The following is a 14,159-nucleotide window of genomic DNA, read 5'->3' on the forward strand; positions in this document are numbered from 1 at the left end:
CTCATTAAAAAAATTGGGCATGGGGCTTGTACCTGTAATCCTAGCACTTGAGGGACAGACATAGGAGAATCAATGAAACTCACTGCCCAAGCAGACCTGCCAAGTCAGTGAGTTTCAGGGTCAATGAGAAACCCTGCCATAAAAAGTAAGGTAGAGAGGGATTGAGGAACATAAGGGATGTCAGGATCTCTCTGCACATGCACCGCCTGCACATATTTCTATCCACAAACACACACACATGCACACACTACACATGCACACACACATATATACATACATAAATACTCACACATGTATGCACACACACACTACACATTCATACACACATATATACATACATAAATACACACCCACATGCATGCTCACACATACACATAAATAAATACACATATATGCACATGCGCACACATACAAATGTACACATACATAAATACACGTGCATGCACATATGTGCACACACATACATACACATATATACACACATATATACATATATAAAAACTCACACACATGCACACATACATGCATGCACACACATCCACATGCACATGCACACACAAGTATACACATGCATAAATACTCTTACACACACACACACACACAGATGATACTTTGTCACCCTGTGTCGCTTAATTGTATTAACAAGTGAAAAGGTATTTGATTTTACAAATGCAGGTATAATCATACTTTCATATCTTTGTTCATATAGACAATGTTGAGGTTTTCATATTGATCACCACAGAGAAAGTTTTAGCTGAATTGTCCCTGATTTTCTTTTGCAACAGGCAAACACACCGATGAGTTATCAACCCTTGTGTTCTTTATGCCTTGCAGGAGAGAATAATAGAGCGCTTGAAAGAGCAGAGGGAGAGAGATGATCGGGAGAGACTAGAAGAGATAGAATCCTTTCGAAAGGAGAACAAAGACCTCAAAGAGAAGGTCAATGCTTTACAGGCTGAGCTGACAGAGAAAGAGGTAAGTCTGGAAAAACAAACGTCGTATCTGCAGTCCTCAAAACCCCTACTTCTGTTGTCATTTACTTCACTGATGATCTCAGGGGACACGCAGTTTAGTGTGAAGACTTGGGGAACAAGGCTTCCTGAATACCAAGGAAAGCAGTTCCAGCATCTCCCTTCGTCTCTGGGCGTCTCACCATTCAGCTGACTGCAGTGTGGTCCCTAAAAACTGTTTTTCTTATGTTTCACCTTATTAATTACACTTGTATGGCTTAGAGAATTTTTCAGGATCTATCATCTTTTGCTTTAACATCAGTTAACATAACAACAACAGCAACAATAACCCCACTTTACCTACTAACACTTTGGGGGTCATGTTGCATTCACCTGCAGTTCTCAAATGGATCACCCCGTGTTGCCCAGGTAAAAGACATGACATTGAACACGAAATCGAGGCTTTTTTATTTTACAGCAGATTATTTAAAGCCATCCCACCATTTCGCACTACAGCAAAGATGAATATAGAGTATACGTGCCCCCTGTGTTTTTACAGTAAGACAGTGTATTTTAAGGAACTCTGTGCTTGGGGGTTCTGGAGCAGTTGTTTGGGGCTGCGGCCTCCATGTTCCAGGGGAGGCATGTCAGACAGTCAGTGTTTGTGAGAATGCTTTGGTGGAGATATGGGTGAAGCGGTTTTGTACCGTACTTTGTTATAGTATCCTTCGTTATTTCCAGCTGTCCTTGCCACAGTGATTTCTTTCTCCCAGAAATGTCCAGCCTCTGCGCATGACCCAAGCTTCTTTGTCACGCTTGGTCTTTCTAATCCATGGCTACCACTCTCACAGCTTTCCACAGTCACCCTTCCCTTGTATGTTGATAACCCTACACAGATTACAGTCCTTCCTAAATAGGGACTTGCCACTTTGATGCAAGAGGAGTTCCGAGAGAGCCAGAAGACAGTTTCTTATCCCTAAAATCGATGCTTGCTAGATTTCTGGAGAGGGGCTTGTTTCTTTGTCATGGCGATAAGGAATGTAATTCTTCTTTTCAACACATTTTGCATTGCTGAATCTGACCGGATGGATCTGCCATTTGCATGTGTGCGGACTGGCTTTGTTCTCATTTAGAATATTCTTTACTATTTGGATTTAGAAGTGCCATTTGAGTGAGGGTTTGCACCTTAAACTTCACTCCTAGTAGAAAACAAGACCCTGGTGAGATGGCAAAGCAGAAGCTTCAGACAGAGATAGTTCCATAAGCAGTGCTAGCCACAAGTGAGCATCATATGGGCAGCTCTTGAAACATGGCTGGTCTGGTCAAACTCACTCGGCATTGACACTTGGGGTTCAGTCAGAGAAGCAGACCCGGATTAATAAATTTAACTAAATTGAGGAACTTCTCTGAAAGGAAATGGTTTATACTCTATGGGAGGCTGGACAAACCCAGCAGGAGTCATGTGACTACCTACCAGGAAGGACAGACAGAAAATTCAGACACAGGTTATTGTTGTAACCCATAGGAGCAAGGATGAGTTTTCCTAAGGTCTTTTGTTTCCCCCAAAGGGTAGGCCCAGGCCCACCCAGAGTACAGAGATAATCTTAAAACTTAAAATCAACTGATTACAGGTATTAGTTATGTCTGAAAAAAATCTCTTTACAACACCTAGATTAATAACTAGGAGCTATAGAGTAACCAAAATAAAGCTGGCCATCACAACTGTCAATTTACTCTTTTAAAAAGAATAATGTAGATCTGCAGTTCTTAGTGAACTTATGATTTAGTTTGGGTGATATTTTGTCTTCACTGTGACAAATGAATGGATTATAAGGTCCTTCGTACTCCCCCACCCCCACTCCCTCTGAAAGTGAAATTAGTGTTGTAGACTTCAGTTTGAGACTTGGACTTTTAATGGCAAGGTAACCTTGGACAAGACAAACACTGACTATGACTTCAGCTTGCTGTCTTGAGTAAATGACTCACACGTGTCGGAACTTTGTGCTGGACTATGAGGACCTCCATCATTAAGGACATCCAGTGCTCAGGGAAGGGTCTTGTACGAAGCCATGGGGAGCATCATTGTTTACTGAGAGAGCGCTGTCCTTACTACATTCCTTTCTATTACAATGTTGATAGAAAGGACCAAACTGTTCATTTTTGTCAGTAGGGGTTCTTAGCCATTTCATATTTGGTGATGAACATTGCCCTAATAGACAGCAAATACCATGTTCAGAGATAAGTCTTCAAGTGTTTGTTTCTTTGGACTTTAGAATTCAAACTATCTAGAGAAGCTTAGAATTCTTTCTGGACATGGTTGATAACTGAGCAATATAGGCAGCTGTCCTGTCTCCGAGTGGGAGATTAGTCATATTTATTGAATCTGGATTACAAAGGTTTAGAACTTTATCTTTGATTTGCTAGGAGATATTTGAAAAATTTAATCATTATAAACACAACGTTTCTGTTAAAGAAAGGGCACTTGATAGAGTTTAACAGGATGTTTCCTTAGTATTTGATTTATTCTTGGAAAGAAGCATCAAAGTCAGTAGTTTGCTTTAGACCTGTCTCAGTCTTCAGAGCTTAATTACAGTAAATACAGATGGAGAGCTCAGGTGTCTGGGGAGGTGATACTAAAAGATCACCTCAGGACCTTTATCATTCGCGTAGCTTTGAGATGAGAAAACTTGCATGCACTAAGTCCTCCATTTAGTCACATTTGATTCTATTGCAATGAGATCTGGCTCTGTTCTGTAAGTCAGCCAACTTTCGTTTCCAGATTAGAGTCCATTATTCCTGCCTTAGTAAGATGTGCCCGCTCTGTTTAATGCATACTTTAGTGCATTGTGAGGAATCCGTGGATTTATGTTGATGACCTTGCCAGGAGAAATTATGATGTTTTGCTTACTAGCATTCTTCTTCTTTCAGTCTAGTTTAATCGACCTCAAAGAACATGCATCTTCATTAGCTTCTGCAGGACTGAAGAGGGACTCCAAACTAAAGTCTCTAGAAATAGCCATTGAACAAAAGAAGGAGGAATGTAACAAACTGGAAGCACAATTGAAAAAGGTGAGTGAAGTCTAAGAAGAAATGTGCTGATTTTAGAATGAATTTATAACATGGTGAAGGAACAATCATTTTTTTTAAAATAAACAAACTCTGTATCATTTGTGGTCTGCTGATAAAAGAATTTTAATTGAACACTCAAGTTGATTCCAGAGGAGTCTGCATCAAGTCTCTCTCTGTAAATCTGAACAAACTATCGGAAGTTTCCTTTTGAAAGAAAACTTGAAAAAGACAAAATGGTAGCAGAAATGAAAAGAATAACAACTGGCCACAACTCTCCGGGAAAATCTAAACTATTCGAAAAGGGCAAGCAAGAGTGTTTCCAACAGAAGAGAGAATCCAGAGGTCTCCTTATGTTTTGACAAATTTTTACAACTTTCAGAAGTAGGTCAATTTTTTGTAATACAGCTTGGCAAAAATGTTCCTGGCAACACTCAATTTCTAGATGTTCACTGAAGTAGCCAAGTCCCTAGTGCATCTGTAGAATGATGGTTTCTAGTGAATTAATAATGGTCTACTGTCGAAGGAATCTCGTTACAGTCAGAAGTCTTTGGAAAAGAAAGCAGGCTCTTTCTGTGTGGCCTTCACTGTTCCCTCCAACCTGCACACTGTTGTAGAGTGCATCCCGAGTCACGCCTTGTCCCTTCGCCTCTTTCCCTACGTTGTTTGGTTTGTCTGCACTCATCGTTCATATAAAACTCATAACGTTATTAACTTAAGTCTTTTGTTCCTCTTGACAATATATGAACTTAACCGGAAAGAGATAAGAATCTTAACATTCAAATAAAGCATATAAACAAGATTAGACCGGGATCCACAGCACACTAGAATGGGGGTTTATCAACCAAAGTTATGAAAACGGATGGCACGGGTGGCCAGAGATATGAGCAGTGCATGCATCTATCCAAGAGTTATTTTGAATGATTAACGTTTAGACATTCTATTTTCTGTGAACTTATGCAATACAAATTGAAATGTAACCGTTTCACCACACAGGCATTTTAGGAAAATCGCCATGAGAAATTTTACACTAAGCAAGTCTACTCACTAAGACTCAGAAGGAATGGCTGTGGAGATGGCTTCTGGGTAAAACGCTTAGCTCCTATCCCCAGGAGACCCGTGGAAAGAAATCCCCAGGCAGTATGGCATATTCTTGTAATCTTATCCCTGAGAAGTAGGGATGAGTAGTTCTCTGGCATCTTTGTCCTCTCAGTTTACTTAATCGGCGAGCTTCAGATTAGTAAGAGACAGTTTGTCCAAGTATAAGAACATAAGGTAGAGAAGCAACCAAGGAAGATACCATATTTACCTCTGACTGATTCATGCTGCCCAGGGGCATGCACAGCCATGTACACAGGCATATACCACACACAAGCCCACACACACACATAGGCACATGGGAAAGTAAAGTGAACTATGCCTAGTAAATCTCTCTTAGCAACCTGGTGAGAAAATTTGAAAAAAAATTAGTTTCAGAGTTGTTTCAACACCTCCTTTCCTTTAAGTAATATTATGTAGAAAAGTAGAAATCTGGACTAGGAAGTGGAAGAGTGTAAATTGCCCATTTGAGGATATTTAGGTGGACATTGAGTTGGCCATTTTAGCATTTGGGACATGAAATATTTTCTTACCATATTTATATTGTACTCTGTAATATACCAACCTTTACTTAATATGATAGCTTAGTGATCTTCAAATGTAGCACTATGGCCTTTGCATGATCTTACCTCACTTGGAGTAGTGGCAGGAGAAGCTCAAACATACCCACACCTCAAAAATACCCTCCAGTCATGGAGATCAAAGCTCCACATGTAGGATTTCTACACGTATGTGATTAACATAAGTCAGTGTAACTCAGTGTTGGCCTGTGAAATCCCATAGTGACAAGTGGAAGAGCTTCACAGGTTGATGCTCTAGTCTCCATGTTTATGGTTCAATTCGTTTATTGAATCAACATCCATATTGTTCAGCCCAGTCTGCTTTGGTTTGACTTGGTTTGCCCAACAGATCACTTGCAGATACCTTTTCCTCAGACTCCCAGTCAACTCCATTTACTGAAACTCACAGCCCAAGTCCTGCAACATTTCAGCATAGTATTTAACGGCATTCTTGTATTCTATAATGTCACCAGCAGTGAAGTGGCACATATAGTTGTCTTAATGTAAGGGAATTATTTAATTCATGAAACAATAACTAATTCCTAAGTATTTGCATAGTCTTTACTCATACCATCTCCTAAGCACATGGTATAGCAAACTTATGAAGGTAAGGATAATTTAAATATTTTTATTCCTAACCGTAGATGCTAAATTGTTACATTTGGCTCTCTAGTATTGACTAAATTTAGGTATGAAGTAGTTTTTTTTTTTTAAATTTTTTTTCAGTAGTCTCTAATTTCTGCTGCTAGTTCCATTAAAACCTTACCTTAGAAATGAGAGCTCCATTAGATATTTCAAAGCACAGGGCAACAGCATATGAATGTACATATGAACACACCATTAAGAAAAACTAAGCAACACTGGAAGCTTAAAGGGGTACCTTTGTCTCCCTCAAATGGAGTGACCTGTGACTTGTAAATAAAATAAATTGACTAAAACAAAATAAAATAAAATAAAAGCTGAAAATATAATCATTTGTGTAATAAGTACACTGAGTTTTCCCAGTGGTATTTTACTCAAGATTTGTGGTCTAGGTAGATTTTTTTCCCTTTGAAATCCACACGGGAGTATAAATTAATAGCATTTAGTTGAATAGAGATTTTGTCTGCCAGTGACAATGGAGATTTTAACTTGTTACTGTATTAACAATGTCTGACTAATGTTAGCTAATTTGTTTTACACAAAGATTTGTGGAGAAGTTCGGATACAGTCATTTTAAACACCTTTTGATATAGACTTATGAAATCTTCAAATATTCTGTGATAAAAATGCACAGAAAAGGGATTCTGTGTATTCTACCCCATCCTTTAAGGAAAGGCAGTCAAATACTCATGTGTGAGGAAACTCTACTGATTTTATTAAGTTAATTAAATAATGCTAACCAGGTAAGACATAACTCCTAGTTATAAGTGTGCATAATAATTATGTCTACTCACTAATGTTAGTTATCTGGGGATTGAGAAGACCTGACTGTTGATGTATGGACCACACCATCTATTGAATGATGTTTTTAAAGGCTCAAGCTATTGAGGTTAATTGACCTGTATCTTTAGGAATTTGCCAAGAAGCCATAGAATCCAAAGAGCCATGACTTTTCCCTCTTTAATTTTCCAATCAATTCCAATAATTTTAGAAGACTTTAAAAGCATGTTAAAATCATTATTTGCTATACTCCAGTTGAAGAAACAGGTGTCCTGTCTCAGCCCAATACCAAATAATAGTTACTGGAGTATTTTATGTACTGTACCTTAAACCTGAGCCTCAAATTAATGTGTTACCAGTTAATAAATATAATTTGGGAACACTATTTGGAAGTACTATCTAGCAGCACATTTGACTGTGTACAAAATTTGCAGTCACCTCTTATAGGTTCCAAAGCACTTGGGACATAACAGGACACCTTTGAAAATTACTTTTTCTAAATTGAAACAGTGGAAACTAATTACAGACAACACTGTGCTAGTTTCCTCTTTCTGCAGACTTGAGTTTTTTCTCATTTAAATCAGTATGGTATTGTTGTGCTTATTGACCCTTCACTTTTGCTAACCTGCTGCTTCATGGTCTCTATTTAAATTAGACACCAAGCAGAAAATTTAGTCTTACGTTACTACTGAAGAAGAGCTTTAAATTCAATGATAAGATTTAATTAATTTTTTTTTGTTATTTCCATCTTTGAAGTTCAGGTAATAAATTGTGGGCTTGGCCAAAAGTCCTTATTCTGATTCATCTGATTCATTGCTGGAGGCCAGCACTTCATGTATCATCAAAAGTGGACAGTTTTCTTTATTTCATGGGCTATTTAACTTGACAAAGGGAAAGTAACACAAACCTTAAATTTCTTATTCCAGCTCTTCCTTTTTAGGAGCCAAAGTCAACATTTGTGTTCCCCCCAGAGCCTTTCATTCACTTTCACTGTGGAATGTTTAAAAACTGAAATTTCTTCTTCTTTTATTTTTATTTTTTTATTTTTTTTATTTTTTTGAAGAGCAGCTCGTCTGTGCAAATGCACTGGATTTGCTGAGCTAATGCTGTTTTTCTGGATCTTTCCTTCTTTCCCTGTCTGTGCGGCAATGCCTCCCCACCTTTGCAATGTAGCAAGCTGAACAGTTGTTCAATCAGATGTACAATCCAGTAAGTCATTTCTAAACATTCCCGCTGTAACATATCAAAGCATGAGGAATCCCCTGAGCACCTGTCACAGTGTGCAACACTGGGGACGTTTTCAAAATGCTGATCCATCTCTTCCCATGTCCACTCTGTCAAAAGGAAAGATCTACACAAAGCCAATGCCATTCCTTTCAAAATTTAAAAATTGAGAGGCCAAAGAGATATGGCCAGCTTGGACATTACCTTCTTCCCAACTCCAACTTTCAGGCTACAAAACAAAGCAAAGTAAAGCAGCTGGAGATCTAGGCTTACTAAATTGTTGGTGAGATCCTTCAATGCCACAGGGATAATGTGCAGAAGAGCTCACGTGTGTCCTGTATAAATGAACTCCATGTTAAGCTGGGGTTAGCTTCGATGTCTGAGCTGTGCTCTTGGAGACCAATAAACTCCTAACAACAATGTAGGGTTTCAAAATATCTCACAGGCCCGAGGGCAGATCACAGCATAGTCTACTGACAACAGAAGGTAGCAATTCTGACTTTAGTTTAATGAAGTCTGAAAAGCAGGTAACTAGTTCAAAAATGAATAAAATAGTTTAGATGTCCCCAATTGCTCTTTATCCTAATGGCGTGTCCATGCATATCAAACACTTATTAGTTTGTTTAGTTTATATTTTTAAAAAGTAAAAAGAAATATTTTTGTTTTGTCAGCAGACTGGCTAGCTGGGAGGTAGAGTAAGTGAAGGTCATTAGAATGTGTCAGTAGACAACGGTGATGTGTAATGTACTCTAATTGTCTTCTATTTATAAATCCACATCACAGAAAAAAGAAGTACATAAAGGAAGCAATTCAGTCAACAGTGTCACTTCTCAAGCCAAGCTCTGCCTGTGTGCAGAGATGTGCAAGATGCTTACCATACTTAATAGATTCTGCCTGGACCTTTCATCTTACCCAACCAATACACTTACAAATGCAATCCCTAATGCTTTGCTGGAGTGTCCTCCACATAGATCTTAGCAGAGTAGCAAAACCAACCAACCAGACAACCAACCAACCAACCAACCAACCAACCAACCAACCAACCAACCAACCAACCAACCAATCAACCAACCAACCAAACGAACAAATTGCTCAAGTTTCCATTCCCTTAACACTTGAATGAAGGTATTAATAGGTAGGCTCAAGACAGTGGAGAGGTTAAGAAAGACACATAGTAATAATAATAACAATAAATAATAATTAACAATAATAAAAATAAATCAGAATATCTTGAAACTTGAAGAACCACCCTTATATTTTTCTTTAAAAAAGTATGCATGTTTCTAGAACAAGATTACATAACATTTTTTCATCGTTACAAGTCAGGGACAGGAAGAGAATCTGAATTTGCAGTTCTTTGTGCCTATGAAACACAGAGGGATTGCCTCCTTCTGTGGCTGTAGAGAGTTCTTAGGACAGTAGGTGGAGTCTACCAGCCCTTCTCAGAGTAGATAGGGTCAAAGAAATGGCTTAGTTTGATGGCGTTTCTACTTTCCCTTTCTCTTCCACACAAGGCCTGGCCTCAGCAAGTCAAAAGCAAACTCTGCAGTCTTTTCAGCGACTAATCAAGGTCTCAGGCTGACATTCTTTCCCATGTTAATTAAGCTCACCAAATGGTTTGCCATCCTGGGAATATTGCCAGCTCTCCTTGTTTCAACTCCCCCTGTCTGCAGATATTTTCAGGATCTAGCGGGGGGTGTGGGAGGGGAGGGGGTTCTGATAGGGAAGCAGTTTTCTACCCTTAAGAGTCTTAAAATGACCGTGTTTCTCCTAGTTATAAAAGTAATATATGGCCATGGTATTGAAAAAGTAAAGAAGGATATGAGATTATAGAGCGAGAGGACAGCTCACCACAGATGTAGCCAGGAGGAATTCGGATGTGCTCATGTTCCTCCATCAGGCACCCTTAAGTGGAAGAACCACTCTTCTTTCTCTCCTTTCTTTACTTTTACTCTCTGTCTCCCTGTCTGTCCTTCCTTCCTTCCTTCCTTCCTTCCTTCCTTCCTTCCTTCCTTCCTTCCTTCCTTCCTTCTTTTTGTCTTGCATACTTCTCTATTTTCACCAAGTTGTACCAAAATGAATAATTTTTTTATTTTGCTTTTTGGGGAGTAAAACGTTAGAATTCATTCCCTCATGCAATTATTTCCTCAGAGTAACTCTGATACGCTATCTCGTCTGTTTATTACAGATTTCAATCGCATGTACTTGTTTCTGTCATTTCTGAAGTTTAGCTGTGACAAGCTTCCCAACCACCCATCCACCCTGCCTTCCGTCTTCTCTTTCCCTCCCCTCCTTCTCCTACACCACCCTCCTCTACGTTTCCTTCTCCCGTCCTTTTCCTTCTTCATAGAATGACTTTCTAGACCAGCGATCATGGTTTTTAAGGTTATCTCAATAGTTCTTACCATGTTGTATCTCAGAGAATTTTTACCAAGAGCCTTCTCCTAGCACTGATTAAATGTGACCTTCGTGACCAGGCCCTGGCCCACACTGAGAACTGTGGTTTTACATTACTTTGAAAAAAAAATCCTTAGGTCATCTGACTTCTCTTTAATTACTAATGAGTTTTAGATTTATATATATATATATATATATATATATATATATATATATATATATATGCTCTTGCTTTAATTTACTAGTTTGCTCATCGTGCCTTAGGAGTGTTTTCTGTTCTACAAATAACTTTTTCTCATATTATGACAATTTCATTTAATTTTTAATGCAGAGAATTCTTTGAGGATTTTGATCAGTGGGATTTCTTCCTTTGTTTCTTGTTTTTATTTAGAATTTTATTTTCTCTATTCTTTGAAATCATTCTCTGATTTCTCTCACGGGTATTAAAATTTTTGGATGCCATTTTTTATATTAATACAACTCTTATCTGTCTTTTGATTAGCCTTGAGAGGTCTATTTTAAATTATCGGCTAATTTTCATTGTTTGTCAAATGTTCCCTGACCTTTGATGTCACAGTTTTGAGTATTATACTCTTACAGGAACAGAGGTCTGGGTTCCTGAGCTGCAGTTTGGTGTTAGCTGTGTCTCTTGCTGTCTTAGCTCTGTGACTTGGTGACGTTTAAGCATCTAGTGGGGCGCGTTCGAGCTGGGCTCTCTCTGCTTTTGTTTCTCTCTTGTTTGGGAGTTCTTAGCTTTTCATTTTTTACCTTCCAGTTGAATTTAGGAGTCATTTTGTGAATTAGAAACCACAATTTAATTTAATTTGAGTTTTATTTAGACCGTAAGAAAATCTTAAGAGCCATTGATACATCTCTAATATTTCTTACCATTTATAAACACGATCCAACTTTTTTAAAGTGTTGTTTTCTACGGTGAAGTTTTTACATTTTTCTATTATAGTGCTGGGATATTTACTTTTAAAGCCATTGTGAAGCATGTGCACATATTTAATTTTTAAATTGTTATAGCGACTGATACATTTCTCCTTTTACTTCCTTTTTAAGTAATTTATTTATTTTAATTACATGTACATTGGTGTTTTGCCTGCATATATGTCTGTGTGAGGATGTCAGATCCCCTGGAACTAGAGTTGTGGACAGTTGTGAGCTGCCATGTGGGTGATGGGAATTGAACTCTGGTCCTCTTGAAGAGCACTCAGTGCTCTTAACCACTGAGCCATCTCTCCAGCCCTCACCTCTTATTTTCCAGCCAGTTATTGGTACCCAGGAAATTTTGGCTCTCGTGTGTTTATTTTGATTATGGTTATCTTCATGTTTCTGGTGAGTTTGCTATAGTTGTTTTGAATGCATGAGGACATTTTATTTGTCAATATAGCGTCCATGTGTCTACACTCAGAGTAAAATAAGGATCGGGCTTTGACATATTCCTGCCAATATGTTCTGAAGTACAAATAAAGCATTTACTTTCTATTCCTTCACTGTAGAGACTCTATCCTGCTAAATAATGTGCTGATGTCATTTTGTAGGAACTTAAAATTTTGCCTTTGAATCCTAATTATGTCACCTAATAACAACCTTTCCTTACTTAACTGCCAGCCTCCGATCCTGGAGGAGTTTTGTGTTGTCATAGTGAATATGTGCAGGTCAACTTGCACTGATTCTGTTTCTCCCCATAGCTTTTAATTCTAGTATGCTTAGACATAGTGTCCAGAAGTCTTTCCTACATTTTAAAAGAATATTTTGCATTTTGGACACATTAGTTGAGTGCTTTGTAAATTACCCCATTGCTGGTAAGGGTGCATTTGAAAGCCCTCTGATGTGCTCCCTGAGCTCCCCGTGGCTAGGCACTCTCCATTTCAAATTCTGCTTCTTGTAAACATATGTAGTGCAGGACTCACATTTAATTTAAGGGTTTACAAAACACAAAACGAAACAAACACAAAATCTGAGGCATTTTTCCATTCTACACAGAGGAAAAAACAATCTTTTTAATGTTCAGGGAGACTTCCTGTTTGATATGTCACTGCAGGACTCTGCATTCCCAGGGACGTAGTATGCTGACTGTAAATGTCCTCGTGACTATCGTTTAGTCTTAGCAATTTCCTTTTTTTAAAAAAAATCCTATTTCTAAAAACTATTTGATTCACTCTTAAACGAGTATCCTGTGGCAAAAATAAAAATCTATACGCTTAGCACATTTTAAAATCCTTCAAATAAAAATGTAATTATTAACATAATTCTCCTGGGATTTCTGAAAATTAGCAACATGGAGAACTAAAGATATTACCTAGACATAGAATTACAACAATTTATAACTACTTAAAATCTACGTCAGGGAATATAGATGGTACATGCAAACACATGCATGTATACAAGCATGTATCCAACAATTGATATAGGCATTCAATGTCAAAAGAACTCAAATAATATAGTAAATGACATCGTAATGTAAAGTTACATGTTTTATTTCAGAATGTCTAGATAATACTTTTAGTTCTCCATTTTCAGAAATTCCAGGGGAATTATGTTAATAATTCCATTTTTATGTGAAGGGTTTTAAGCTGTGCTAAGTATGTAGATTTTTTATCGTTGTGTGTTTTGAAGTACTTGTTTATATTTTTTATATGTATGATATTTTTTTTATCTATGAATATAAATTTTGGCAGGTTTTATGTGCAGATTGTGAATGTTCTGAATTTAGTTTGAATTTTAAAAAGTATAATTTCTTTTAAAATGATGAAACACAAGATTCCAAGATATATCCTTACTTTCAAAATATATTACTTAGGGCCAATAATTACGTCTGGTATTTATTCATTTTTTAGTTGAAATAAAATTTAAGTTTTATAACATGTTGTAGTTCTGGAATTAGTCAGAAAATTTAATGAGTCTATTTTGTTCATAACTTAGAATTATGCCAGTGTCTAAAATAGTTTACACCCTATCCTGCTATTAAGATATGAAAGGAATGTTGAGACACTGTCTTTGAATGCCAAGACAGCAAAATGCTGTAACCGAGAGTCATATTTTCACAGTGCCTAAGTTTGGCAATTTACTGCTGAAGTCTAGAGGCCTCAGTGGATGAGACATCAACAGCTTCATTACCTAACATTTTAGGTTACAGCTAATCATTTGTGTTGAGGGAAATAATTTTTCATTAAAAATTGTTAGGGCCTATTTCAAAGGGACTTTAATATAATATTAGTAAATGTCCCCTGCCTTTTGTCACTGTCTGGACTGAAGTCAGTGCTTTCCTTCTTAGACCTCTGGAACTATAGACCAATACCTCAGTGGGAATAATCAGTGTTCAACCTTTATAATTCTAAGCACGAGTACGTTTGAGCTATCCGACTAGGATGCCTGTTAGTGTTCAACCTTGGGGCTAACCACTCTTTTCCTCGATTGGCATACATCTGTCAGC

At 37.7% G+C, this 14,159-nt stretch overlaps 1 protein-coding gene across 18 annotated transcripts in view; it reads left to right on the forward strand.

Moving 5' to 3' along the window:
• Positions 1–14,159, forward strand: part of Erc2 (ELKS/RAB6-interacting/CAST family member 2) — an 883,982-nt gene that overhangs the window by 398,122 nt on the left and 471,701 nt on the right. For 11 of the 18 annotated variants that reach the window (XR_004389747.1, XM_032918652.1, XM_032918651.1 and 8 more), the window contains 3 exons: positions 835–975; positions 3,879–4,019; positions 8,270–8,305. Coding sequence is in view for 17 of the 18 variants with exons in the window: in XM_032918652.1 (XP_032774543.1) it covers positions 835–975; positions 3,879–4,019; positions 8,270–8,305 (318 nt within the window). In the remaining variant the exon portion in view is untranslated. The remainder of the gene's footprint in view (positions 1–834; positions 976–3,878; positions 4,020–8,269; positions 8,306–14,159) is intronic. The other 7 variants (XM_032918660.1, XM_032918662.1, XM_032918657.1 and 4 more) reach the window with 1 other exon arrangement.

This window comes from Rattus rattus, chromosome 13 (genome assembly GCF_011064425.1).
Source record: "Rattus rattus isolate New Zealand chromosome 13, Rrattus_CSIRO_v1, whole genome shotgun sequence".
In the NCBI taxonomy this organism is placed as follows: Eukaryota; Metazoa; Chordata; class Mammalia; order Rodentia; family Muridae; genus Rattus; species Rattus rattus.